This window comes from Aptenodytes patagonicus, chromosome 1 (genome assembly GCF_965638725.1).
Source record: "Aptenodytes patagonicus chromosome 1, bAptPat1.pri.cur, whole genome shotgun sequence".
In the NCBI taxonomy this organism is placed as follows: Eukaryota; Metazoa; Chordata; class Aves; order Sphenisciformes; family Spheniscidae; genus Aptenodytes; species Aptenodytes patagonicus.
The window spans coordinates 223,926,384-223,954,100 of record NC_134949.1 but is presented as its reverse complement, the minus strand read 5'-3'; the positions used below and the strand labels follow the sequence as shown (position 1 = coordinate 223,954,100).

Below are 27,717 nucleotides of genomic sequence, written 5' to 3'. Positions count from 1 at the left end.
GTGTCCCCGCGTTGTCCCCGGCACCGCCTGTTGTCGGATGCCCCCATGTCTCTGCCTCCCCTGACACCACCAGGACTGTCCTTGTCCTTGCTCAAACCCACTCGGCACCCTTTCAGATGTGGGGTGGCCCTGGATCCGGCCCCCAGCTGCCCCCTCCAGAGCCCCTGGCCCCCCGGCTGGCCACTCGGCCACAGGTGGCTGGAGACCCCGTCCCTGCGGCCCGGGCTCGGGGAGGACAAGCCGAAGCCAACGTGGTCTCGACAGCCAGGAGGAACGGCCTGGTCAGGCAAGAGGAGATGGGAATCTCCGACGTAACCCAATCCTAGACACGGGTTTGGGGTCCCGGGGGCGGTTGCTTTCCAGAGGCGCCGAGACCTGCAGCTCCGCTGCTCCTCGGGGGCGGTCCCCAGCCTCAGCCCCACTTGGGGCAGCTCTGGGGCAGAAACCCTGAGGGGCAGGAGCAAGGCGTGGGGAGCTTTGGGGCACAGAGCAGCACCAGCGGCGGTGGGACACCCCTGGGGAGACCTTTGAAGAGAACCCTGAGCCTGGTGACTGCGTTGTACGTGGGCTGACATCTCTCTCCCTCCCTTCTGGGTGCACAGCAGTGGGGCTCGGTGTCCGCCTCGCTGTTGCATGTCTGGGCTGTGCGTTGGGCAGAGTCACAGCCCAGAGCTGGTGCACAGAAAACCGGCACCAGCTTTTGCTGGTCTTGCTGTCGACATAAGGAGAAAACTGTTCAGCATGAGGGCGGTGAGACACAGGAAGAGGTTGCCCAGAGAAGCTGTGGATGCCCTGTGGTTGGACGGGGCTCTGAGCTACCTGATCTAGTGGCAGATGTCCCTGCACACAACAGGGGATTGGACTAGATGGTCTCTGAAGGTCCCTTCCAACCCCAACCATCCCAGGACTTTGTGATTCTTTGGCCCTTCAAATTCCCCATCGCTGCACTGGAAAGTCCCCTCCCAGCAGAGCCAGGGTCCCCCCGCCCCACGCCGGGGCACTCCCCGAGGGCTCCAGCCAGGGGAAAGCACCACACCGACAGCGGCTTCACAGGGCTCGTTTTATTAGCAAAGATTGGGGAAAACGCCCCCGGAGTCCAGGTACCAGCTGGAAAAGGGCTCGGCAGTCGCAGGGGACCGTCGGAGGTCGGGGCCACCGTGCAACGCCGCCGCCTTCGTGCCACTCTTTGAAAATAAAGAGGAGGGCACGAGCCGTGTGGCTCTTCTGACGGACCTCCCAGCACATCCAGATGCTTCTTCCTATGAGGATAAGGCACCATCTGGTCCTCGGGTGGTCCCAGCCGGCGCCGGCGTGCGGTGCCAGCGCTGGGAGATCAGCTGCTGCGGTGCGGGGAGGGCGAGCGGGGCTGGGGAAGAGCCCGCGACGGTCAGCGATGGGGACGTCTTCTCCGTCGTGCCACCAGCACCCATCCTGCAACGGCAGCTGTCCTTAACCCTGAAGGCCATCCCAGGGAGAGAGCTGGCCCACCAGCCCGGGTCCGTAGACCCTGAACCCCTGGAGTCTCTGCACAGAGGGATGGGATGAGTGCCCTCCTTCAGCATGGAGATGGAGATCTGCAGCATTTGAGGGGACGGCCCCCATTTCAAGGCACTTCCCAGTAGCTCCCCACCCCTGCAGCGTGGGGGACCCCCTGGGGACATCCGCCACCCCTTGCCCCAGTGTCCCTGGGCTCCGTGTCCCCCCCAGCTCTTACCTGGCGGACGGGGCAGGGTCACCAGCTGGGCTGCCCCTCGCTGGGGCTGATCTGCTCCAGGATCTGGCTGTACCTCCGGGTGAGGGCGTTGGCGTCCCTGGTGAGGTGGGTGAGGACCTGCTGCAAGCCGGCCAGGTGGTGGGACAGGCGCTCCTCCAGCTGGGCATCCATGGTGTCACTGTCATCCGAGGATGCGTCGGCGTCAGCGCCGGTCTGGCTCTGGTCGTTGACAGAGGCCAGGCCTTTCTCTACCATGGGCTTGATGGCCTTGAGGAGCTGGTAGCGCTCGTAGAGGTCCGCGTGGCCGCCCGCGGCCGGGGCCGCCCCCTCCTGCTGCGGGAAGACCCCTCGCAGCAGGCTGGGGAACATCACCTCCTGCTCCATCTTCTGCGTGGCTGAGAAGTACTGCTCCATGGCCCCGCTCCCACGGCTCCGACAGCGCTGGTCTGGGCTCTTCTCGGGGTGCCGCCTGCTCCCCGTCCCCACCGAGGGCTTTTTATGCGGGGCCGGGGCACGTCCCTCCTCTGCTGTCCTCTCCTGCCAGCCCCGGGCCCGGCTGGACGGCCGCGGGGCCGGGCTTGGCTCCAGCCCAGCTGGGGCTCGGCCACGCCATGTCCCTGGCTCCGTGCAATCTGTCCTGGCCCAGCCTCCCCGTGGCCTTCGCCTGAGCTGGCCGGGGTCACACTGCATCCCCACGCCGGGAGCAGGCCGGCGAGGAGGGGAGGTGCCCGGGGCCACTTCTGTCCCGTCCTGTCCCGTCCCCACCGTTCCCACCGCTCCCAGGGCCCCGGGAGAGTGGGTCCAGTGCCTGCCCCCCGGTGCGGGCAGGCTGCAGGCAGCAGTGCTGCTGGGGGGGCCCTCACCTCTCCCCCCTCCTTGCTGCCATGCGCTCGGGACGTGAACACTCCGGGGACATTGAGCAACCCCCTTCTGCAGACGAATGGAAAATCCCACTGGGGCTGTGCTGCAACGTGGGGTCCCACGTCGGGGCCTGGGGACACAGGAGTCAGTTGGTGCCCAGCCACAGAGGTCCCCAGAAACATCCCCTTCCCCCGGGCCCCCCATATCCCGCTGGGAGAGGTTGGGGGGCAGCCGCCACCGCCAGCAGCGATGGCAGGAGCAGGGGGAGAGGGGCCAGGGCTGGAGCCTGGCACAGTCACCGTGGGGCTGCGGCATGGCTGGGGCTGGGCTGAGCCTAAATGGGGCACCCAGCCCTGGGTGGGGCCCCGGGGGAGACCACTCAGGGACATTGGGGCCCCTGGGAGGTGCAATGAGATCCACGGGTCTCTGCTGCTGTTTGGGCAAGCCTCCCCACGACCCTATCCACCATCCTTCTGGGGAGCCCGTCCCCAGCCACAGCTCACAGGGGGGAAAATGTCACGACACACGTGCCCCAAGTGTCCCCGTGTCGCCCCTAGCACCTCCTGCTGTCACATCCCCCCATGGCACCACCGAGAGGCAGGGGGACTGAGGTGCCACAGCCCCGGGGCGCTGAGCACAGCCCGCCCCGGGCTGTCCCCGGCCCAGCTGCCCCAGGGAGAGGTGGGGATGCTGGCTCAGAGATGTCCCCATGGACTGAGAACGTGCCTGGGGAGGGACCTCATGTCCTGGGGAGTCGTGGCCTCGAGCCCCCTCCCAGGGGCTGGCTGGGGTGACACCTGCCCACATGTCCTCAGGGGGAAGGACATCTCCAGCAGAAGTTGATGGCTGTCACTAGTGGCTGCAGACCAACATGTCCTCCATGAACCCCGTGGTGAAGCTCCAGCCTCAGGGTGAATGCAGCCCACCGTGCCCACCCTGGGGGGACACTAGGACATCCGTGCACCTCCAGGAAGCTCCATGGTGGCCCAGATGCCCCAAGAGCACAGGGCCAGCAGCACCTGGCCACCTCAGTGCAGTGCTGGGCCACTCAGCAGGACACCCAGAAATGCTGGGGACACCCTAGAAGGGACAAGAGGGGTGGAGGGGACAGGTCAGGGGGGCAGAGGATGGGTGACAGTGTGGGCACCTGGCTGGGATGTGGGGAAGGGGTTGGGAGAGCTGCCACCACTAAGGGTTGCAAAAGGGACAAGGGACCTTGCGGCCTTTCCCAAAATAGAACAATCTTCCCTGATTGCCACACGCCACGGGGACGGGCAGTGCCAGCTGTTGCCCCAGCTGTGGCCTCTGCCCCAGGATGCAGGCAGTGGGGGAGGTGGTGGCCCCGTCCACGCTCTCCCATGGGAAGCAACGGCTCCGCGGCGCGGGAGTTTCCCCTTACAGCATTTGGTCCCATCCCTGTCCCCATCCCGTGTCCCCAGGATCCCACGTGGGACTCGATGTGGCAGCACATCCCCAAGGCGACTTTCCACACTGGCGGCTGCCGCCGCCTCCAGGCCAGCAGTTGCGGATGGGGGTTGCTCAATGTCCCCGGAGTGTTCACGTCCCGAGCGCATGGCAGCAAGGAGGGGGGAGAGGTGAGGGCCCCCCCAGCAGCACTGCTGCCTGCAGCCTGCCCGCACCGGGGGGCAGGCACTGGACCCACTCTCCCGGGGCCCTGGGAGCGGTGGGAACGGTGGGGACGGGACAGGATGGGACAGAAGTGGCCCCGGGCACCTCCCCTCCTCGCCGGCCTGCTCCCGGCGTGGGGATCCAGTGTGACCCCGGCCAGCTCGGGCGAAGGCCACGGGGAGGCTGGGCCAGGACAGATTGCACGGAGCCAGGGACATGGCGTGGCCGAGCCCCAGCTGGGCTGGAGCCAAGCCCGGCCCCGCGGCCGTCCAGCCGGGCCCGGGGCTGGCAGGAGAGGACAGCAGAGGAGGGACGTGCCCCGGCCCCGCATAAAAAGCCCTCGGTGGGGACGGGGAGCAGGCGGCACCCCGAGAAGAGCCCAGACCAGCGCTGTCGGAGCCGTGGGAGCGGGGCCATGGAGCAGTACTTCTCAGCCACGCAGAAGATGGAGCAGGAGGTGATGTTCCCCAGCCTGCTGCGAGGGGTCTTCCCGCAGCAGGAGGGGGCGGCCCCGGCCGCGGGCGGCCACGCGGACCTCTACGAGCGCTACCAGCTCCTCAAGGCCATCAAGCCCATGGTAGAGAAAGGCCTGGCCTCTGTCAACGACCAGAGCCAGACCGGCGCTGACACCGACACATCCTCGGATGACAGTGACACCATGGATGCCCAGCTGGAGGAGCGCCTGTCCCACCACCTGGCCGGCTTGCAGCAGGTCCTCACCCACCTCACCAGGGACGCCAACGCCCTCACCCGGAGGTACAGCCAGATCCTGGAGCAGATCAGCCCCAGCGAGGGGCAGCCCAGCTGGTGACCCTGCCCCGTCCGCCAGGTAAGAGCTGGGGGGGACACAGAGCCCAGGGGCACTGGGGCAAGGGGTGGCGGATGTCCCCAGGGGGTCCCCCACGCTGCAGGGGTGGGGAGCTACTGGGAAGTGCCTTGAAATGGGGGCCGTCCCCTCAAATGCTGCAGATCTCCATCTCCATGCTGAAGGAGGGCACTCATCCCATCCCTCTGTGCAGAGACTCCAGGGGTTCAGGGTCTACGGACCCGGGCTGGTGGGCCAGCTCTCTCCCTGGGATGGCCTTCAGGGTTAAGGACAGCTGCCGTTGCAGGATGGGTGCTGGTGGCACGACGGAGAAGACGTCCCCATCGCTGACCGTCGCGGGCTCTTCCCCAGCCCCGCTCGCCCTCCCCGCACCGCAGCAGCTGATCTCCCAGCGCTGGCACCGCACGCCGGCGCCGGCTGGGACCACCCGAGGACCAGATGGTGCCTTATCCTCATAGGAAGAAGCATCTGGATGTGCTGGGAGGTCCGTCAGAAGAGCCACACGGCTCGTGCCCTCCTCTTTATTTTCAAAGAGTGGCACGAAGGCGGCGGCGTTGCACGGTGGCCCCGACCTCCGACGGTCCCCTGCGACTGCCGAGCCCTTTTCCAGCTGGTACCTGGACTCCGGGGGCGTTTTCCCCAATCTTTGCTAATAAAACGAGCCCTGTGAAGCCGCTGTCGGTGTGGTGCTTTCCCCTGGCTGGAGCCCTCGGGGAGTGCCCCGGCGTGGGGCGGGGGGACCCTGGCTCTGCTGGGAGGGGACTTTCCAGTGCAGCGATGGGGAATTTGAAGGGCCAAAGAATCACAAAGTCCTGGGATGGTTGGGGTTGGAAGGGACCTTCAGAGACCATCTAGTCCAATCCCCTGTTGTGTGCAGGGACATCTGCCACTAGATCAGGTAGCTCAGAGCCCCGTCCAACCACAGGGCATCCACAGCTTCTCTGGGCAACCTCTTCCTGTGTCTCACCGCCCTCATGCTGAACAGTTTTCTCCTTATGTCGACAGCAAGACCAGCAAAAGCTGGTGCCGGTTTTCTGTGCACCAGCTCTGGGCTGTGACTCTGCCCAACGCACAGCCCAGACATGCAACAGCGAGGCGGACACCGAGCCCCACTGCTGTGCACCCAGAAGGGAGGGAGAGAGACGTCAGCCCACGTACAACGCAGTCACCAGGCTCAGGGTTCTCTTCAAAGGTCTCCCCAGGGGTGTCCCACCGCCGCTGGTGCTGCTCTGTGCCCCAAAGCTCCCCACGCCTTGCTCCTGCCCCTCAGGGTTTCTGCCCCAGAGCTGCCCCAAGTGGGGCTGAGGCTGGGGACCGCCCCCGAGGAGCAGCGGAGCTGCAGGTCTCGGCGCCTCTGGAAAGCAACCGCCCCCGGGACCCCAAACCCGTGTCTAGGATTGGGTTACGTCAGAGATTCCCATCTCCTCTTGCCTGACCAGGCCGTTCCTCCTGGCTGTCGAGACCACGTTGGCTTCGGCTTGTCCTCCCCGAGCCCGGGCCGCAGGGACGGGGTCTCCAGCCACCTGTGGCCGAGTGGCCAGCCGGGGGGCCAGGGGCTCTGGAGGGGGCAGCTGGGGGCCGGATCCAGGGCCACCCCACATCTGAAAGGGTGCCGAGTGGGTTTGAGCAAGGACAAGGACAGTCCTGGTGGTGTCAGGGGAGGCAGAGACATGGGGGCATCCGACAACAGGCGGTGCCGGGGACAACGCGGGGACACCTGGGGACACGTGCGCGGTGGCATTTTCCTCCTTCTGAGCCATGGCAGGGGACAGGCTCCCCAGGAGGATGGCGGGTCAGGGCAAGGCTTGCCCAAACGCCGAGTCTGCGGCCGCAGAGACCCGAGGATCTCATTGCACCTCCCGTGGGCTCGGCACCGACCCCGCTCCGCAGTGCTGCCGTGCTCCTCCGGGTGACTTCCCTCGTGCGTCCAAATTTCTTGCTTTTCTGGGAAGGGCGACGCCGGCATCTACAAAAGTGTTTGCCGAGCACCAAGTGCCCTGAAATGTGGGCAAACACAACTCCTCCCAGCCAGCGTGAGGATTTTGAGGCAGACCTGCCTTCGCGTCGTCCCTCGACCCTGGCAAGGCTGCAGCCTTCTGTCTTATCCAGAGAAAGTGGAGCACAAGGGGGATCTTGGGAGACACCTAAGCCGTCCCCGCATCGCAATGCCACTGCAAGTGGGGGTGTGATAGCACAGGCTAGGGGAGAAGTGGAGCTGGAAGATGGACATGGGGTCTCCATGTCCAACCCACCTTTGGAGCTCCTCTGTCTCCGCCGAAGCACGAGGAATGGAGGGACGTCGGTTCCCGGTGAGGTGAGGACCACGGAGGAGGTGATGTCCCTCTGGTGGTTTACATGGCTGGAGCTGAAGGGCAGGACCTGTGTCACCTGGAGAAGATGGCTGGCCACAGCGAGGAAGGCCTGTGGTCACCTCCAGCAATGCCTTTTCACATGGGCAGCACGCTCGGCAGCTGGAGAGGCTCCCGGTGCCCCGGGGAAGTATCGTAGTGGGACATCGGGTGCAGCGCTCACCACCGCTGTTGAACACGGCTGACGAGAGACGCAAGATGGTCCCAGAAAAGCTCTAAGACGTGGGACAGCTGGAAGGACACGCTGACGACTTACGGGCCACTTGCAATCCCCCGGGAGCCCCAGGTCCCTCTCTGCGAGCCGCTGTCTGGCCAGCCGGCCCCGGCCCCGCTGTTTCACAGGAAACTTCTGCCTGCTCCGATTGCAGGGCATTGCATCACGCTGCCCCCGGGGATGCGTCGAGCCCCGACGGTGCCCTGCTGCTGGCCACCGCTGTTGGGCATGGCTGATAAGAGACGCGAGATGGTCACAGAAAAGGTCTTTGTCCTTGAGAAACCCAGTGCCGGTCCCTGGCCGGACGAGGGCAGGCGGGGCCGATCAGGCCCTCTCCGGCGTGACAGGGGGGTGCTGGCTCCGTGCTGCCCTGGAAAGGCTCCCGGGGCACCGGCGCTGTTGCCAGCCGCCACGGGGAAATAAACTCTTCCCTTCACATCGCTGAAGCCAATCAGGATTGCAGGTTTATCTAGATCTGTTTAACGGCATCTAATTAACCAGAAAGCAGTGACCTGGGCAGGCAGGCTCAGCACCAGGAAGACAAGAGATAAAGCACAGTTTCGACCCAAACTGTTAAATAGATAAGAAATTCCAAATACCCTTCGCTAACCAGTCCCGAGAAGTCCTAACCGCACACCACCCAGAGGAGGGGGGGGCTGCCAGCACTCCCGCCCCTCCCGGGAGGGCAGGTTCCCTGCCTGCGCACCCCTGCCTTTGGATTCGGGGGTGCTCTGGCCTCAGCCGTACCCCCTGCTGCTGCCCATCGCCCGCTCGTGCGGGTGCCAGGGGGAAAGCACCCCACAGAGTCGCACCCGCACCCCCCGGCGCTGGCTCCCTGCTTGGCCACGTTGGCCATGAGCCAGCAAGGTGTTGTCCTCAGGGCAAAGACGGCCACCAGCCTCCCGGGAGGAGGGGGAGGGAGGGGATCCTTCCCCCCTGCTCAGCCCTGCTGGGACGCGTCCGGGCGCTGGGTCCAGTCCAGGCTCCCCAGTAGAGAGAGACAGGCGCCTGCTGGGGAGGGTCCAGCGAAGGGCCGTGGAGGTGACGAAGGAGCTGGAGCACCTTCCGTCTGAGGAGAGGGAGGCTGGTTGAGCTGGGACTGTTCAGCCTGGAGGAGAGAAGGCTCAGGGGGACCTTATCCGTGTGTCTAAAGACCGAATGGGGAGTGCGGGGAAGGTGGAGCCAGGCTCTTCCCAGTGGTGCCCAGCGACGGGACAAGAGGCGACGGGCACAAACTGAAGCACAGGAAAGCCCACCTGAACATAAGAAAAAACTTTCTTTTTCCTTACAGCGAGGGTGGTCAAACACTGTCGCAGGCTGCCCAGAGAGGCGGCGGAGTCTCCACCCTCGGAGACACCCAAAACCCAACGGGACACGGTCCCGTCGCTGACCCTGCTCGAGCAGGGGTTGGACTAGATCGTCTCCAGAGGTGCCTTCCAGCCTCTCCAACCCTGACTCTGGCTCTGTCCCTGCCTGGTGCTCCCCATGCCGTCAGCCCGGGAGCTGGCTGCAGGCTGCTCACAGCATCCAACCGGGAGGACGCTCTGTCAGGCCCGGGTGGAGGTTGGGATGCTGGCAGGGCTGCTTTTGGCAGCGTCCAACAGCCGTGGACTCCTGCTGTTGCTCCTCCATGGTCCCTCCCTCATCCTGGGAGCGCTGACGATTCCTTTCAGGCTGACACCTTCTTGGGTTTGAAATTCCCTTTTAGAATTCCCTGGTCACTATTTAGTCCGGCTGACGGTCACCTTCCTCCTTAACGTAACCAGTTTTGGGCAAACACCCTTCAGACGAGTATCACCTGTGCATTATCACCTTCTTTTAGCAGGGGTTGTTGTCAAGGCCGCTTGCCAAGGGTGGGCTGCGTGAGACCCCCAGACCAGCCCTGACAGAAGGAGGGTGGCTGGGCAGGTCTCATGGGGGACTCCCCCTCTCTGGATTAACCCATCGCTCGGTCTCCTTCCTCCCTCCTCAAAACCGCCCAAATCAAGGCAGGCTTCACTGCAGGGTGGAGATTTCCGCCCGTGAACCCCAAATGTCTCTTGGGGTCTCAGGTGGCAGTGCTCATCCTCCGGCCGGCCGCCAGCTCTCCCTGGCGCCCGGTGCGCCACAACTCTGGCCACAGCAGAGCTCTCCAGGACACCCGGCGCCGCTCAGGACCCAGGGACAGCGGTCCCAGCGCTGCGGAGACCCTCACCCCCTCCTGCTGCCAGCCCTGTCCGTGTCACACCTCTGGGTCCCCTCTGCAGTGGCCTCCAGGGGACGTACCCAGGTGGTTTGCTGCTCCGTTGGTGTTTCGGGGGTCCGGCAGCACAACACGCGGAGGTTTCCCCGCGGTGCTGCCTGCAGCCTGCCCACGCCAGGCGGGGGATATCTACAACCCAACCAGGCACGGCCCTGAGCAACCGGCTGTCGCTGACCCTGCTCGAGCAGAGTTGTAATTCCCTGGTCGCTGTTTAATCCTGCTGATGGTCATCTTCCTCTTTAACACAACCAGCTTTGGGCAGGGACATCTTCCACTAGATCAGGGTGACCAAAGCCCCGTCCAGCCTGACCTTGGGCACTTCAAGGGATCCACAACTTCTCTGGGCAACGTGTTCCACCCTCATTGTAAAGAATTTCTTCCTTATGTCGACAGAATCGGCAGCAAAAGCCGATCCCTGAGAGATAAAAGAACATTGACAACTGGAGTAGCCTCAACTGGAAGCGTTTTGACCTCTGGAGGTGCCGAGCACCCTGCAGTGAAATTCAGAAGAGCTGCAGACCCTCAGCGTGTCTGGAACACGTTTGGGTCCAGCATGCGGATTCGGGAGCCGACCACCAAGTAGAAAGGTTGGATCCTGATCCCCAGCAAAGAAAAAGCAACGTAAGAACGCAAAGTGCAGAGAGGGGATTAATTAGGGGAGCATCTATTTTCGCGAGCGGGACAGAATTCATTTCACAGCAAGACTTTGGCTAGTGTCTGCGGGGGCTGGTCCAAAGCATGTTCAAGGGTGAGGAGAAACGCCAACGAGAAATAAAACGGAGGAATTCACATAACTACTTTCTGGTTTTTTAATAAGATACATACTGCATGAACGATCTTCCATTTTCACAATTAAAATAACTGAAAAAGGGGCGAATCAAAGTTGTCATCCCATTACAAGTATCACTCACCGATATATCGATACACCATAATGTAACAGGAGAACAAATAATTAAACACTAAGTATTTAATCATAACTTTTATTACACGAAAGCGAGTAATGGTTCCTTTTCCAAGCCATGGACGGTCGAACAGTTACAGCCAGCCCGCCGAAGTTCTCGGTACGGAATTAACTTCAGCAGACGCATCCTGCAACGCGTCGCCACCGGAGAAATCCTCAGCGAACTGGGTAGAAATCCTCCAGCAGCTCTCCTATTCTCCTCTTTTCTACGAAAGGCAACGGGTAGAGTTGCGAAAACCTAACCAGCATTTGAGATCGATTCCGAAGATTTTTGAGTATTAAGTCTTAAGGTTAACAAAGCCACCAAAACCTGGATTTTGCTACCAGCAGCCAACTATTCGCTTGCTGCATAAACTAAACACGCAGCTTCTTTTCCACAGGGCTGAACTGCAGATCCCTGCGAAGAGATCTCAAGACTTTATTTCTACAGATTCCTTCCGAAATGGCACAATGCGGATTAAAATCCAACGGCCAGAGCCACCTAACTGCGTTTTATTAGAAAACAGACGGTTTTCACCAAAATTTGCCATCGCATTGCTGGGCTCAGTGACTGCATTTAGTACAACGCTGTTCTTCACCAAGGCTCTAAGCCAGCGAGAGCCAACGGCGCTCCAGGTTTCCTGACGTTTCTATTTATTCTTTTTTCACCTGCTCTGCTCCTTTGCTGAATATCCATCACACCGTTTTTAAATCGACATGCACTGCAGTTTTACAAGGATAAACAGTAATACTGTGATTTTACAAAAACAAAACCTGTCATTTCTAATTTGCGTTACTTACTTTATTTCTCCTTCACTGGCACAAGTTTGGTCTGTTCTTATTTTTTTGGGCTCTGCCACTTTTATATTAAAATAAGCTTTTAGGAGGAAGAGTTGGCGATCAAGGCGGCTGATCGGCTCAATAAAAACATCTATTTTCATGCCGTAAAATCCTCGATACTTTGCAATTTAGACCGTGAATAAGCAGGAAAGAGTTAGCAGCCAGTACGACTTGCTAGAAAAGAACAGATTCGGCGAGCGGCCCAGCAGCACCTTTCCATACATCAGCACTTACTAACTGGCATGTTACGGCAGGCTGAGGCCTTTCTTAAAACACCGACTCGTTATACCTGCTGCTTTAAAGTCTTCCGGGTGCTGCCTGACGTACTCGGACAACTCTCTGTCCAGTTTGGCATGTACGTACTCCGTACGTTTAATGAGGTAATAGCCCACAAACCATCCCACGGTAGTGAACAGGATCTGGCGGTGAACGCCTGCGGCAGGAAGAGAAATGTCCCCCCCCGTCTCGGCCCGCCTCCCGGCCCCAGGTGGGCCCCCCGCTTTCCCCAGCCCCCCCCCCCCCAACACTTCCTCCCCCCGTGCCCCAGTTCCTCTTCCCCCGCTTCGCCCCTGCGGCCGGCCCCCCTCAGGTCCCCCCAGCACCCTCACCTGCAGACCTCCCGTGGCTCTGCCACCCCCAGAGAAGGCCCCCCCCTTTGCCTCAGGGCTCCTTCCCACCCTCCCATATCCCTCGGAGAGTCACCCCAAATCCCCTCCACCCCCATACGATGCCCCTTTCCCCAGCCCCCTCCGATTACCTCCAATCCCCCTCCCCCCCGCCAACAGACCCCCCCACCTCAGGGCTCCCTCCCCTTCCTACAACCCTCACAGAGTCACCCCAAATCCCTCAGAGCACCCCCTTTCCTCCTCCAACTCCCCCAGCCCCTCACCTCAGGGCTCCGTCCTTTTCCCCCGCCCCTATATCCCTCCGAGTCACCCCAAATCCCACACACCCCCTTCCCCAGCCCCCCCCCAATCCCCTCTAACCCCCCCAGCCCCTCACCTCAGGGCCCCCGCCCCTTCACCCCCGTCCCTATATCCCTTAGAGCCCCCCCAATCCCCTCTAACCCCCCCAGCCCCACACCTCAGGGCCCCCTCCCCTTCACCCCCGTCCCTACATCCCTTAAGGTCACCCCAAATCCCACACACCCCCTTCCCCAGCCCCCCCCAATCCCCTCTAACCCCCCCAGCCCCTCACCTCAGGGCTCCCGCCCCATATCCCTCAGAGCCTCCCCAATCCCCTCAACCCCCCCAGCCCCTCACCTCAGGGCCCCCGCCCCTATATCCCTCAGAGCCCCCCCAATCCCCTCTAACCCCCCCAGCCCCACACCTCAGGGCCCCCCCCAATCCCCTCTAACCCCCCCAGCCCCACACCTCAGGGCCCCCCCCAATCCCCTCTAACCCCCCCAGCCCCACACCTCAGGGCCCCCTCCCCTTCACCCCCGTCCCTATATCCCTTAAGGTCACCCCAAATCCCACACCCCCCCTTCCCCAGCCCCCCCACTCCCCTCTGCCTCCCCAGCCCCTCACCTCAGGGCTCCCCCCCCCACCTTCCCCCCCCAGCCCCGCCGCACCGGCCCGGAAGACGGGACGGTGGTTGAAGCCGTTGTCCAGCAGCGCCGCCACCCAGCCGACCAGACCCAGCCAAGCCGAGGCCTTGTTGAGGAGGGGGGGCGGCGGCAGCGACCGCGACTCGTCCGGGAGGAACGCCATGGCGGCCTCCCCGCCGAAGGTGACCGGGCGGAGCGGTGCTGCAGCGCGCTCCCTCCGCCGCGCCCGCCGCCGCGCCCTCGGGTTCCGCCGGACCGCCCTCCCCCTTCCCCGCTTTGAGTTATTTAACCCCCAAAAAACCCCCACCAACCCCCCAAACTGACACCACCCCCCTCCCCCCCCCCCCAGTCGGGCGGCTTTACCGGGGATCGGGTGGGGGCTCCCGCAGTCCCGAGCCCTCCGGGTGAAGGGGGTCAGCCCCAGGGCCTGCGCAGTGCCAGGGAGGCCAGGCTGTAATTAAAAGTTAGGGGTTTAATGAAACCCTAAAAACCGAACCCTGTTCCCTTTCGGAGCTCCTCCTGCCCCAGCTTACCAGAGGAACTGTGGACGCTTGGCCTTTTGTCAGGGTTGCAGAGTTTTACATGAATGGCAAATAAATACAGCCACGTTATCCGATATATTTAAGAGCGTCAAAACAACAGCAAATTGAGGCGTGCGTCTGAAATGGGGGAACCTGGTCTACAGCAATGAGTACAGTTACAAGAAAATTAAAACCTTTTTGCAAAGACTGTGTGAAAGGAGGCGATCAAAAGGGACACGGACATAACGTAAAGCTTCAGACTGGGGTGTTCAGGAGTTTGACAAAGCACCTCAGGACAAGTTTCCAGCTAGGCACTACAGCCGTACGTGTGTGGGTGTCCCTCAAGAAGCAGGGCTTACACACCAGATTTAAAAAAAAAAACCCACACAAGAAAGGCTCAAACAAAAAAAAATACCGAGTTTTTAATTTTCATGTTCCACAGAACGCAGTTACAATGCTCTTTTCTACACAGCAGTGACCCCTCGTGAGTTGCCACACCGATTTTTATTCGAATACAAGGGGTGATGGGAAAGCTGGGCCGGTTTTCCTCGGGACGGAAGTCTGGACCTCGTTAAGCTTCACAGTTTGTCTGTGGCAAGCGGCACCTCACCGCACCCCACGCTGTTGTGACAGAGGTATCCTCGTTGGGCAGTATAGAAGCATTGGAAGAAAAAACTCCCCTCGCGGCGATGGTACGCGTAGGCTGCGTCTTATCAAGAGTTGTACGTCCTTGCGATAACCCCTCACCGTGCCGGATGATCCCCTCAAACCCGGGACTGGTCCCAACACTGCGGCTCTACTCAGCCTTTTGTCTAACAGAAATCCGTTCAGTCAAGACGGAGACGTAGAGTTTCAGCCAAGCGTACGCGACGCCCAGAGCACAGTATACCGAGGTCAGCAGCAGAGGGACGAAAGGGAAGTGTCCTTTCCAGGGGGTCAGAGGAAATACGATTTCACAGAAGATTCCCAGAGGCACTAGTTGGGCGAGGTAGATCGTTTCAAGCCAGTTAAGGAGAGGTCTCTCTCTCCTGTCAGAGGAATTAGAGAAAAAAAAAAAAAGAGATAGTGTTAAAATACATGATGTTAACTGAAAATAACTACTCTTTCTCAGCTATCACCTGTGACCAGTGCAAAGAATATTCCCCTCCCATTAGTTCACAACGAGGCTTTAAATAACAACTGAAAGAGTTTCAGCTCTGTGATAACAGAGCACAGCTAACTTCCTTATCCTGTTGCTTTCACACCGAGTTCCAAGATGCCCCAGAATCCAAGTAGAAATCTCAGCAGCTGCTCCGCATCACCTCACATCACTCCAGTGAACATCTGAACAGAGACCTTCATACACGCGGAAGTTGTTCCACGTCCAGAGACTGGAAATGTCAGATTTATCTTCACCCCCTTCCCCCAAGCTTGCCGTAGGACGTACGAGCCAATCTCTTGCAAAGGACACTGGTGGTAGGGTTTTGACTGCAGGTAGTTTTACAGGGGAATTTGTGTTCTTCTGGAAGGAATTTGGGTTTCTCTGGAAGGTTAGGAACAAGAAACTTGCAAAAGCTCTGTCTCTAGATGGAAACTAAGCTCCTACAGAGGTTTTTAGAGCTCTTAGAATCATAGAATCATTAAGGTTGGAAAAGACCTCCAAGATCATCGAGTCCAACCGTCAACCCAACACCACCATGCCCACTAAACCATGTCCCTAAGCGCCTCATCTACTCGTCTTTTAAATACCTCCAGGGATGGGGACTCCACCACTTCCCTGGGCAGCCTGTTCCAGTGTTTAACCACTCTTTCAGTAAAGAAATTCTTGAGACAGAATGACTGAATTCTGTAACACTAAGGAGGAAAAAGCAGTCTGGTTGAGAGAGGATCACCTACAAACAGCATGTGACTGAGGTAGCGAATCCAGGTTTACAGCATTTCCGATAGATCCTCCACTACGGCCCGGCTTTGCCGTGAAAAGTTTGGGAAATAGAAAAGTGGAGACTACGGGGGTTGTAAGGATAAGCATTACCTCTGGTCAAGTGGCTAAGAGATCAACGGCCTGTATAAATACACCGGGTGATCTGGGCAATTATATGTTCTGACAACCACGCGTCTGCAGATTTGTTGACAAATTACAGCTTGTAAGTGTATGTTATTTATAACCTGCCCCTTCCGCACATGAAAATACTAAGTCATTAGTATTGGAAATTTCCAGTACCACTGGAAAAAACCCACAGTAGCAGTTATAACTGCTAACACAGATAAACAATCTCTAGATAACTCACTGTAACAAGCGCTCCAATATTGAATTAAATCCTCACAGGCTACAACATTACAGCTTCGTGCTTTAACAGCGCATCACGCAGGTGGGGATTTAGAGCCTGCTGGGACTAACTGGGTAGTTGTCACAATTCAAACCTAACAGGGAAGTGCTGTAATAATCCTAATTTAAGCCTTGCCTCCTGGGAAGAGAACAGAGGCAGCAGCTCCTTTTGACTAGTAACACTTCAATTTGATCCTTCAGCGTCAGTTTTCTGCGCTGTTTGCCCCTTATGACAACGCTGTTCCCGGTGACAGCAGAAGTGGTTTTGTTCTTGGCTTTGGGAACAAGTTTCTTTAGTTACCTGAACAGAGATTTCAACGAAGAGAAGCTATAAACCGTAAACAGCAGCATAAGCAGTATTTTAATTGGAAGTTCTGAAATACAAGGAACATAAAATACATTCAAAATTAATTATAAAAGCCTTTTGCCGTATAAATTGCAGTATCTTTAAATCCTACTAGTCACACTTGCATTGCCCAACTTGATTATTTTCTCCAAACAGAACTAAATCTTTCACTGCTTAGGACACCTGAAAATAAGCATAGATATTTACTAAAGCAAATGCCAAGCTTCTGCAATACACTTACTTCAGTTATCTGTAAACATACTGAACTCACTAATCATAATTACAATATAATAGCACTGCAAATAAGATTTTTCCTATTAAAAAATAAATTAGAAATTACTGGGCTGGGAAGCTTAAAACATAAGTGTGACAGCCAAATCGACGCTATCTAGTTCTAGGTTGTGTGGTAGACAAAAATTAAGTAATAGAGAAGGCAGAGGAAGTTTCTCATTTCTCAAGGCGGCAGCTTCGCTATTGCAAACAAGCGGCATCATCAGACCGAAAGAGTGTGAGCGCGTGGATTTGAACCCTCCCAGAAGGATGACAATCAATACAGGGGTATAGTGTTGTCGTATGGCCTAGGGCTTCAGCACAGGAGGGGAAGGCAGGGGAGGAAGGAAGGAACAGCTTCTGGTCAGAGACACATCGGTCCCTACACATACTGACTTAACTGATGCTGCTGCATGATTTTTTTTTATTTTTTTTTTTTAGTTTAAGCACGTTACAGATAGCACGAGGTAGTAGCCAGCTGGAAAACAGCTTGCCAGGTTTGCAGTTTCAAACTGCCTTCATCACTTTTGCTTCACGTGGTTATGTTAGGCAGGGGGGAAGTTTCTAGAACTGTGGCAGAACGAGGGGTAACAAGTATTGACTATGACAATTTCAACTTAAAGCCTACGGCTCTTCCACACCTTTTTAAACCAATGTTTCTTTTCACTAGTTGGAGAGTTTGTATTTATGGGAACAGGCTGATGTACAGCCTCTTGCAGCTTTCAACTTATTACATAAAATAATCCAAACCCATTACCTGCATGTCATCGCTGGAAAAAAAACCCAAAGCCGTAAGATGAAAGCACAAGAAGAAGGAAGACACTTTACCTGGTGGTGTGAACAGCAATGGAAAAAGCGAGAAGTGCCCTGTGGTTGTCAGAATCAAGTAGATGCCAGCATCCTTCGCTCTCTGAACAGACAACAAGCTAAAAATGACAAGAATTTGTTAAGCTTTTATCTTTTAGCAAAGAAACTTAACTTCAGCGAAACGCTACACAATTCACAAGAGACTGAAGAACAGGTCAAACAGAGTTTCATAGTACCCCAGTCCCTCCAAACACTGGAGCTGTGATGAAGTCTCCTGCTTCCAAACCACGTGGCCTCAGAGATAAAAAAAAAATGCAGGAGAAAGAAATCAGCCAGGAAACCCTTCCCCAGAAAACCACACCCCCACTGAACACAAACATCAGAAAGGCCTGGAGTTTTCTACAAATGGTGGTCTTCCTTTGCCAGTTGGCTGCCAAGATCGTCATCCCTACTTTTTCCTCCTTCCTTTTGTTTTTCCAGTGTTAATTCCCTCCCTCCCACAATTCCCACTTCAAGAGTTTAAACATCACTAGATCTCTGAACAGGAAAATACAGTTTGTAGCAATACCGGCCAGGCAGCTTATGGACTGTAGTCTCACTTCTACCCAAAACAGGCATTAAGTCCTTTTGGTAGAAACTGCGTACTGTTCTTGTCAAGCGTAGTGCAGAAGGTCCCTCTCCTCAGTTGGCTCCTGAACAAGCTACCTAGCGTTTTAAATATGAACCACAGCACTCCTCGAGGCTTGAACTGCCCAGCAGCTAAAAGACTACAATATTTTTACATTTGTCCCTGCCACAGTGGGTCTCTGAACTTAACTATTCAGAGAGAAAAAGAACTTAATCAACTATGGATGCTTGCCAAACTTGAGTGTGACAGCCGTGTCAAATGCTTCAAGCCAGGCAAGCCAATTAATTTTTCTCTTCAAAAGACAAAGCCACAAGCCACGCAACGAATAGGTCTTGGACTTTTTGGGTGCAGTGAATGTACTGCACAAATGCAGTAATAGCAGTGGGGGAAACAAGCGGTCCTAAGAAAGCAGGCTGCTTTCGTCCACCATGTCACACAAGTGAAACGCTTTCTCAAGCCTGCTCCCAAGCTGTCACTAAGAAAAGGAGGCTTCAAGGGGAAGCCAAATGAATTCTTCTAAAAGCTGTGGGTCCACACGCAGCCTAAAGTCTGAACCCCATTCTTTCATAAGCATGGTTTGTTTTGTTTTGGTGGTTTTTTTGCATTATTCTAACAGCAATCAAGCACCTGAATCAAAACACAATATTTCTGTATACTATGCATCTTAATACAACTCAGCATGCAGAGACACAAAAGAGCACATGTAGCGGGAAGGCCTGTGTGTCAGACTCCTAAACTGATTGCTTAATCATCCCAACACCATACGCTTCTGTTCTTCCGATCACCTGTAAGTTAGTACAAAGCTTTGCTGTGCCCCACAGAGCTGACAGGGGAATCAGCGACTCCCAGTAAAGCTCTACTTAAAGCTTCCATCAATGCAAACTATTGTAAAGTATAAGCCAGTGTTACTATGTCATAAAAGATATGTTTGTTTAACACCACACCAGTTTCCTACATATGCTATACTAGCATCAGCATGTTTCTATTGCTAAGGCTGCCACATTTTATTGTGCCTGAAATTAATTTACTTAAAGTGCACTAAAACTTTACAGCTTAAGGCACTCTATGAACATGTTCATTTTCTGAAATACACTGAAAACGAAGTGATCCTCATTGAGGGATCCTCAACGAGTGGCTGCAGGTTCAGTTTGGCCAACTACCACGAGTGACATTCGCTTACCTTAAAGGCAGAATAGCAAGGAGTATTGCTTTTTCATGCACGTGCCAGCCAAACATGAAGGAACTCAACGCACAAAGAACAAGGCACTGAAGAAAGCCTCTGGGCCCTTGAGGTTTAAACCAAAGACAGAAAACAGAGGGCTAGAAACAACAGGCAAAAACAGGACTTCAGTGAAAAGTCTGGCAATCCTGAACACAAGCCATTGTCCAATGAGATTTTTTTTCAATGTTAATAAACACCACCGCACCCAGGCTGTGCTTGTGTGGCACAAGCATTATATAGCACTGGAGGAACTGTATCTATCTGGATGTATGAGCAGAGCCTTAAGGACTTCATCAGTATAACAGGAGGGAAAAAAGTAGACTGAAAGACTACAGCCAACTCCCTGTAACTTGTGTTGCAAGAACTGCCCCTGAATCCATGCCACTAAACTCATTTGATCAAGGTTACTACATAAAGGTGTTGAAACAGATTTCCACTTAAAGGCTAGTTGCTCATTAGAGTGAAAAAGATTGTATCCAGGTAATTACTTATTGAACCTTCAATTCTTTGCTTGTCATGTGAAGAACACTACGCTTACCTGTAGCTCATGCTGTTAGGAACACCGTAAGCTGCCCAAGCAGTTCCATCAGTATCGCTACTCACACCCTAGTTCAATTACCCTTTATCACAAAAGGTTACTACTAGCTCAGCATGCAGAGTGGTTTTGATCCAAGATTGCTTTTAACCTCTTAACTGTTCTAGAGCTGACACAGGCCATAATTTTAGCCATACTTGAAGAAAGTAATCTCTTTCTTGATGCACAATACTAATTCCACATTCATCCTAATAATTGTTTTTATTATTTTTGGTTTTGTTTTTAAAGAAAACTTATTTGTTGCCCTGGAATTAAAATTCATGTGAAGTGCACGCTAATCAAATAAAATCTACGGGGAACAAAACACATCAAGTTTCCAAAAATATTATTTATTCTTACCAATATAGATATGAAAGTACAGATTAATGTTGCCAGTGGAGTCACAGAAGGGAGGACAGTATGCTGAAATTCTTGAACCAGCCCTCCTGTCATTGAGGCTTTAGGAATTTTTGTGGGATCAAGAAAATTACACTTTAAACCTAAAACCAAAACATAAAAAAGCATAAACTGATAAATGTTAATGAAGAAAATGAAGTAGCCAAACTTTTTCTTTTTTAAAAGATAGAGGGGGAAGATTGATTTCTGACCTACCACTGGAAACGTATCATGCACTGGATTATGCACTGGATTATGCAGACAATCAGATGAGTTAAGGCAATCTGAAAATGTAATTTACTACCTGCATTTCAAATGGGGGACTAAAATCCAGAGCTCTATCTGCAAATAGGCACCAAACAGCAAGATTTGCATACTGTACCAAAAATCGTTAGCGCTTTATCCATGGCATTGTACAAAGCCCAGAAGTTAGGGGCCCAATAAGCATGGCAGAGGCCTCGCTTGAAAGGAAAAAGCCGTGAAATGACTTGAGGCAGCTGGCCCTACAGAAAAGGAAAAACAAGGAAGAAATGGTCTCTCTAGATGAGACATGGTTTCTATTTTTATAACACAATTTTCTAACAGTTTAGGGGAATGACAGGTGAAAAAGAGGTTATTACCAACACTATGAAGGGACCCAATGAAAGAGCAGAAACAAGACAGACAATCAGTCCCAGAAGAGTTACATGAAGAAAGCTGAAACTTCTCCACTTCAGGGATCCATCTGCAAGAAGCAAACAGATTATGAAAACAGCTCCTGTGGCAAGTGGAGAGGGAGACAAAGCATTCCACACCAACAGCAAATTGCTAGCACCTATCTAAGAGAAGCACATAGCCTTTTATGCCAATACATTCAGTTGCTTCCTTCAACAGTTAGTTTGCATTTCCTTTTTCCACATCGCAGCTCCTGCGTTATACCACCTTTCGGTATTTTCTCTTTCAAGAGAAGTACCTTCTCTGTTCACGTGAGGAGTATCAGACACGTTTCAGTGCTAAGAAGCGGAGAGAAACTCAAAGAAGGACTTTGAAATAGCTTCTGATGCTATCTAATCATTTCATATCCAGAATAATTCTTATGGCTTCAAACTGCCACCTGCAGTTTGTTCATGTTGGTTTTTCTTAATAAAAAACTGCCTAGAAACATGAATTTTACAGAAGAAAATAAATTTCAAAAGGTCTTTAAAGATCTTACCAACTCTGCTACCCAAGCAGAATTTTCATTTGACCCACAGCCATTTTGTTCTGATGGTATCTGCACATCTTCAGCCTTCCCCAGGCCCCACTAATTAACACAATCCCCCAAAAGCAAGTGAGGAAAAACCCATCTTACCTGCATTATTTGCAGTAAAACAATAGGATCGCAACAAATAAATGCCATACGCTGGGGCCACGTACATGTAGATGTGTTTGAAATGCAGGAGAACCGCAAAAAGAAGAGCACCCTCCAAGTATCTTTTCTGAAGGAAAAACAAAACAAAACCAAACCCAAGCTTTTTCTACTTGTTCTCCCTTTGTACTAACTTTTCATGGTCCTCTGTTGTACTCCTAAGGTGACAGGATATTTATCATAGGCATAAGAACAAACGAGTATTTACTTCAAATTACAAACTCAGTGGTGTTATGCACAACCGGTATGGAGGAGGAAACTATATTGTCACACGATACTTGGAAAACTGGGATAGGCCTCACCTCCCTGCAGCTTCAGAAGCATGTTTTCTAAGGATTGGTGACTTGGAAGAAGAGAAGATGGCAGGAAACCATGCCACGTTGCTCAGGTATAACACAGAATTTAGCTTTCTCATAGGAAACTGCAATGCTGCAGCATCTGCAAGCAGTTATGGTGAGTTTCCAGTACTCTTCTTCCCCCCCAAACTCAACAAATAATTAGACATCCAGCTTAGTACACCTCGACTTCCAGCCACTCTCACTCACGTCACAGGGCTGCTCATATTGAAGGTAATTAATGCACCTAAAAATACACACAGGGACAACAGGAGAGAGCCACTCAAGTTTACCTGACATAGTCGGGCAACAGAAAGCAGCATCAGCCCAAAGAGAAAGCCATTGTACTGGAAATGAATATCTGAATTGGAGTCAAGAAAATAACAAAGTAAGCTTTCTTTACTACTATCAGTTTTCTGGGGAGACTCAAACATATAAACAATAAATTCAAATTAAAATGGAACTTCAATCAAGAAAGCAACCTTAAATTCACTCCACACAGACACGAAGTCATTCCTTAACCATACCCATAAGCACAGACACATGATCTGCTAATACTAGTACATGATCTTGATAAAACGAATCATAACAATCTGACCATGTATGTATCACGCAACTTACGATATAAACCAAAACAAATAAAAGGTTAATTCTCCACTTTTTGAATTTTTGAATATTAGTTTCTGCCTCACATTGGTTAATGGATGGAGACAGCAGCCCGCACTTACCACCTGCCACCTGTAAGCAGGCAACTTAAACAAGGACTGGGACAGACAAAACTAGTCCTTCCTATGAAAGAGTTACTGTTGTTTTCCCCCTCAGCTAGATCAGTGCACATTATGTCAAGACTGACTCACAGTAATTGGACTTTCCAGAGGTGTTTTTATATCCTCTTTAAAAAAAACTTGCTAACGTAACATTAACCAGTGGAATACAGCCTGAACATAAAGCAGTTGTAGAGATTTTCCTTGCCAGGGGACAAACCTAGAACCACACCCAGAAGAAAGAGGGTCTCTGCTAATACTTCTGTAGGCAGGCGGAGGAGGAACAGCCAGCAGGAACAGGCACGCTGCTGCCAGACTGGTCCTCCCGCAGTTCTGGCAAATCAGACCAAAAACTGAACAGTTTCCATTTTACCAAATAATAATTCTAATGAAAACATGAAGTTATTCAACTAACCCCAGAAACAAACAGTAGTGTTACTTGCTGCAATAGTAATAATAATATTCATGGGTTTGTACCACACACTGTAACATATTAAAAAAACCTGCAAAGGTTTGAAAGGATACGATCTACAATTAACAACCCAAAATTCCACAAGAGCAGAACAGCAAGAATAAATGTTGGTTTTTCCAGGATATCCTTTGCAGCTCGTTTCCCATTTACACATCTGCAGCACCTGAACAAGAGCAGAAGAAACAGAAGTCTTGATTGAAACAGCCAACAAAAATGCCGTTGCTTTTAAGAGTCAAGAAGTGGACTTAACCTGAAGAAAACTATTTTATTAGGATGGAAGGCAATGATAAAATTCTTACTAAATTCATCAAGAGAAGACAGTGTCATGAATAAAGTTGAGGAAAAAAAGGATTTTAAATTTCAATAGCTGTAGTATGTTCCACATGCTAAAGCTTATGTTAAGTAACTTAGTCTCAGGTTCAAGTCTCACATTCAACAACAACTGTATAGTTGTCATAACCTGTTTGCTATCAGCTTCTCATGAACGAACAATGTATTGCTACATCTGGAGACAAGGTACCAAGTTGTATTTAAGGTCCTCAGTTGGACATTAACCTCTTCCTGGCTCGCCCCCAATATTATGAGATATTTCTGTCAGTTAAAAACATCTTGTTACTTCTCAGTGTGAAGCCATATGGTGCATATTATTTTTGAAGGTAAGGTTAGATCAGATTAAAAAGTTGTGGATGATTTCTGTTGAAATACTATTAGTAGAGCCATTTTAAGAAAGCCAGCTCATTCATGCATCTTTGAGTCAAAACAATAAAAGCAAAAAAGTCATCATGCAGAGCTAGCCCATTTCAAATAAAGGAAGCAAATAAAGGAGCTGAGGCTGTGCTCCAATACAACAGAGAAGTTTCTACCCAGATTTTAAGCAGATAGAATAAAATGAGGGAAGACTGTTACAGCTAAATCATTAAAGTAGGCAACATAATTCTCAAAACATCTCCCCCCCTCTACTCTTTAGGTGCAAGATAAACACTTCTTCACAAAGTCAGGGCACACTGAAAACACACAATCTTAATATTGTTAAATTAGACTTGGAATAATCAGTTTATCACCAAGAATACCAAAAACACTGGAGTGACTTCTCATATTTGACTATACTGGCATTTTGTCACAAGTTTCCTTTATGCTTCTACTCTAGAAGAAGAGAGTAATAAGAAAAGTAACAGGAAAAAACAGTTGGTTGCTCCCAGGCTGGCCTGCAACTCCTACAAAATGAACCCAGCAACAGAAACAAAATACCTGTAACGTGTGAAACAGCAGCTAATGTCTGAATGCACAAATCTGACCGCATGTACAGCAATAGCATCTCCAAGAACAACAAAAATTTGTCTTGTGCTTAGCAGCGTGTTCCAAATCTCTCCTTGAATAGGTTAAAGCAACTTTGATATTTCCATGCATTTACAAGCTCATTTGTACAAATACTTATTTGTTGTTACTGTAGAAAAAGTCCATATATTAGTGACTACCCACTGTCCCTAAAATTAGAACATTAAGACTTACTCACGAACTGCATATATGAAAAGGATATCTGTAAAGATGACAGAAAATCTTTGGAAGAAGATGGTTGCACGACTGGTGTAATTTAGATTTTCGATAACCAACATCTTGGGGTCAAAGTACTTGGCAACATGCGAAAGTGCATATTCAAACCAAGCAAAAAATGGTGGATAATCCAGGGTCCATTCCGAAGTTGCCTAAAGACAAAATGAGATTAGATAGTTTAACACAATCCACGCTGTTTACAGTCCTTCAGGTACAGTTCATCACAGCAAATCAGTTGATGTATTTTATCTCAGTAGCCTCTACTTAACACAAACTACTTCACAATAAAGTAGCCAGCTGTACGGTGCTGAACATGATCCGAGCTGTTCTTCTGTAGTACTGGTAGGGGATGGGATGTCTCTTGATTAGTAGGAAGAGATTAAACAACAGTTTGTGTATCCGCACCTAACCAATATATAGTTGCCTGTTCTTTATAAATCAAATTACAGTAATAGGGCAAATATTAAAAAAATCTCAGCAAAACAGCTCACAGTGAGTATTTGTCTACATTAAAGGAATCACCAGCACCATCAGCCTTGTTACAGTCTCAATTATTTTTATTCATTAGTCAACAAGTCTTAATTCTAATAAGACCTTACCGAGATCAAATAGTATTATTTGATCTTTTCCCATAAGGGCAGTTATTGTGTCCTGACCAATGATTGATTAACTCCCTGGCTGTGGAAACAGGAGTGGAGGAAGGAAGAACAGAGCAGGTTGGGATGGGGTATATTTGTCAGTGCGTGTGTTCCCAAATGCTTACGTTATGCTGCTGAAAGGCATCCTATGCTTTGGCACTGGGATCACGCTGGCATCGCAGAAATTTGTTTTACAGTATTGGATCAGCCTGTCAGAAAGTTCTGACCCGCACAAATCATTTACTCCTGGATACACAGTTCCCAGATGCTTATGTGGAGGACTACTAGAGACTATGATATTTATCCCAGAACTCCAGGAGATATTCTGAGATACATTAAAACCCAATTGTGTAGGCTGAGTCTATCAACAACTTAAAGGTGATTCATCTAGATTAAAATTGATGCATGCGAGTAGTGCACTAGCAGAGGCTCAAAACTTTAATACAGTGATTGATTTTATAATGTATATACCTGTTTATACGGTTCGTTCTTTATCGCGAAAACTGTGTATTATTAATGACAAGAGCAAAGAGAACAGCAATTTAAGACTACCATGCAACTAGCTCCTGTGTTACACGGCCTTCCTAATAATCCACGTGCCTTAGTTGCCTTTTCCATTTCGCCTTCACAAGTACTAGCAGCTTCCCCAAACAATTCTCATTTTTTAACTAAAAGCTACACAGGGCCAACAAATCGTGACTGGTATGTTTTTGAACCACTGCTATACAGCTGCTACAGTATCCATGGTGTACTTTCTGCAAATAAAAGCCTTTCTCCTCCAGCATTCACATAGGCTGACATACCCAATATGCCTATAGCTTATATACAGCTAAAAAAGCCCAAACATGTACTTACTTCATAGTACCACTGAGAGAGGGGTAAGTTGTGAGTGATGGCAAGCCAATTCCTATGTACTTCAAAATCTGTGGAATAACTACAGAAGGTTTATATTAAGAGTCACATATACGTGCTTAAAGGAGAAACATTTCAGAGCACATCACCACAGGTAGATAAAAAGGAAGCCTACATTGATCAACTCTAGGGCAAGACTTTGATCAAGTAACTCAAACAGTAACAAAGATGCCGCATGAACTTTGTGCCAAGGACATACAGGCGACTATAGGACAAGAATTATTTACAGCTCGGCCTTTTCTGACAATTAATGCCAAAATTCCAGGTTCTGACTGACTTTTTAACAGCAATTTTTTTTTTTTTTTGAGGGAAAAAAAGCTACAGTATCTTTTAAAGATAAAAAGCGTCAACGTTTCAGCACATTTAAAGGCCCTCCCGAAGAACAGCCAGCCGGAACGCGCTGTAAGCGCCTTCGGACACAAAAGCAAAGCTGTTTCGCTCCGCCGAGAGGACGAGGAGGCAGCGCCATCCAGCACCACCCCGCTCCCCACAGGCGCCCGAAGGAAATAGGGACCTTCAGGACAGCGGGGCCCCCTCAGGAACCGCGGCACCACGCCGGCCCGTGCCCCGCTCCCCATCCCCGGCCGCCCTGAGGGGCGGCGGAAGCCAACCGCCGCCCCGGGGAGGGGGGGGGCTGACAGGCCGTGCCGCCCACCCCCCAGCCCCAGGGAAGCTCCTTACTAGGCGGGGATGAGGAGGCACTTGAGGAAGGACACGCCGAGCGCCAGGGCGCGGAACCAGCTCCGGCCGCCCGCCGCCATGGCACGCCCCGCGCTGACAGAACCGCCGCGCATGCGCCGCGAGAGCGGCGGCGGCCCGCCGGCACGGTTTAAAGCGCACGGCCCCGCCCGCGGCGGCGGGCGCGCATGCGCTGCGCGGCCCCCACCGTGGCAGCTGCCTCAGGCGCAGCACTGCGCATGCGCGGGAGTTGGGTGGGGTGAGGGAGGTGCTGGAGGGGGGCTTAGGTTTGGGTTTCGGGAGTGGGGTGGTGTGGGGCCTCCAGCGGGGCTGGGTGGCTGTGGGAGCAGGTATGGTGTCGGGTGGTGTGGGGCCACCAGTGGGGCTGGGTGGCTGTGGGACCAGGTATGGTGTGGGGCCTCCAGCGGGGCTGGGTGGCTGTGGGACCAGGTATGGTGTCGGGTGGTGTGGGGCCACCAGCGGGGCTGGGTGGCTGTGGGACCAGGTATGGTGTGGGGCCACCAGCGGGGCTGGGTGGCTGTGGGAGCAGGTATGGTGTCGGGTGGTGTGGGGCCTCCAGCGGGGCTGGGTGGCTGTGGGACCAGGTATGGTGTCGGGTGGTGTGGGGCCACCAGCGGGGCTGGGTGGCTGTGGGACCAGGTATGGTGTGGGGCCACCAGCGGGGCTGGGTGGCTGTGGGACCAGGTATGGTGTGGGGCCACCAGCG

The 27,717-nt window shown here is 52.9% G+C and overlaps 4 protein-coding genes across 7 annotated transcripts; 1 reads left to right on the top strand and 3 right to left on the bottom strand.

The window, feature by feature from the left end:
* Positions 1 to 1,046: 1,046 nt before the first annotated feature.
* Positions 1,047 to 2,240, bottom strand: LOC143156939 (mid1-interacting protein 1-B-like). Its single transcript, XM_076331248.1, has 2 exons — positions 1,715 to 2,240; positions 1,047 to 1,431 (listed from the first exon to the last, which is right to left on the bottom strand). The coding sequence occupies exon 1, from the start codon at positions 2,126 to 2,128 to the stop codon at positions 1,733 to 1,735; it is 396 nt and encodes a 131-aa protein (XP_076187363.1). The 5' UTR covers positions 2,129 to 2,240; the 3' UTR covers positions 1,047 to 1,431; positions 1,715 to 1,732.
* A 2,267-nt stretch (positions 2,241 to 4,507) lies between these two features.
* Positions 4,508 to 5,701, top strand: LOC143156887 (mid1-interacting protein 1-B-like). The gene is made up of 2 exons (XM_076331108.1): positions 4,508 to 5,033; positions 5,317 to 5,701. Exon 1 carries the CDS (start codon positions 4,620 to 4,622, stop codon positions 5,013 to 5,015), a length of 396 nt encoding a protein of 131 aa, XP_076187223.1. The 5' UTR covers positions 4,508 to 4,619; the 3' UTR covers positions 5,016 to 5,033; positions 5,317 to 5,701.
* Positions 5,702 to 10,819: 5,118 nt separating this feature from the next.
* NDUFC2 (NADH:ubiquinone oxidoreductase subunit C2) lies at positions 10,820 to 13,391 on the bottom strand. Its single transcript, XM_076328444.1, has 3 exons — positions 13,209 to 13,391; positions 11,925 to 12,068; positions 10,820 to 11,022 (listed from the first exon to the last, which is right to left on the bottom strand). Exons 1-3 carry the CDS (start codon positions 13,345 to 13,347, stop codon positions 10,973 to 10,975), a joined length of 333 nt encoding a protein of 110 aa, XP_076184559.1. The 5' UTR covers positions 13,348 to 13,391; the 3' UTR covers positions 10,820 to 10,972.
* Positions 13,392 to 14,109: 718 nt separating this feature from the next.
* Positions 14,110 to 27,079, bottom strand: ALG8 (ALG8 alpha-1,3-glucosyltransferase). Of its 4 annotated transcripts, none has more exons than XM_076328440.1 (13): positions 26,994 to 27,079; positions 26,256 to 26,334; positions 24,721 to 24,914; positions 23,265 to 23,374; positions 22,269 to 22,336; positions 21,584 to 21,710; positions 20,874 to 20,977; positions 20,636 to 20,756; positions 20,218 to 20,357; positions 19,242 to 19,381; positions 17,455 to 17,552; positions 16,312 to 16,384; positions 14,110 to 14,733 (listed from the first exon to the last, which is right to left on the bottom strand). In XM_076328440.1, exons 1-13 carry the CDS (start codon positions 27,071 to 27,073, stop codon positions 14,502 to 14,504), a joined length of 1,566 nt encoding a protein of 521 aa, XP_076184555.1. In that variant the 5' UTR covers positions 27,074 to 27,079; the 3' UTR covers positions 14,110 to 14,501. The 4 variants fall into 4 exon arrangements, with proteins under 4 accessions (XP_076184555.1, XP_076184557.1, XP_076184558.1 ...); XM_076328442.1 differs by having other exon boundaries at positions 20,152 to 20,357; positions 26,994 to 27,054; XM_076328443.1 differs by having other exon boundaries at positions 19,242 to 19,347; positions 20,218 to 20,316; positions 26,994 to 27,054.
* Between the last annotated feature and the right edge of the window lie 638 nt (positions 27,080 to 27,717).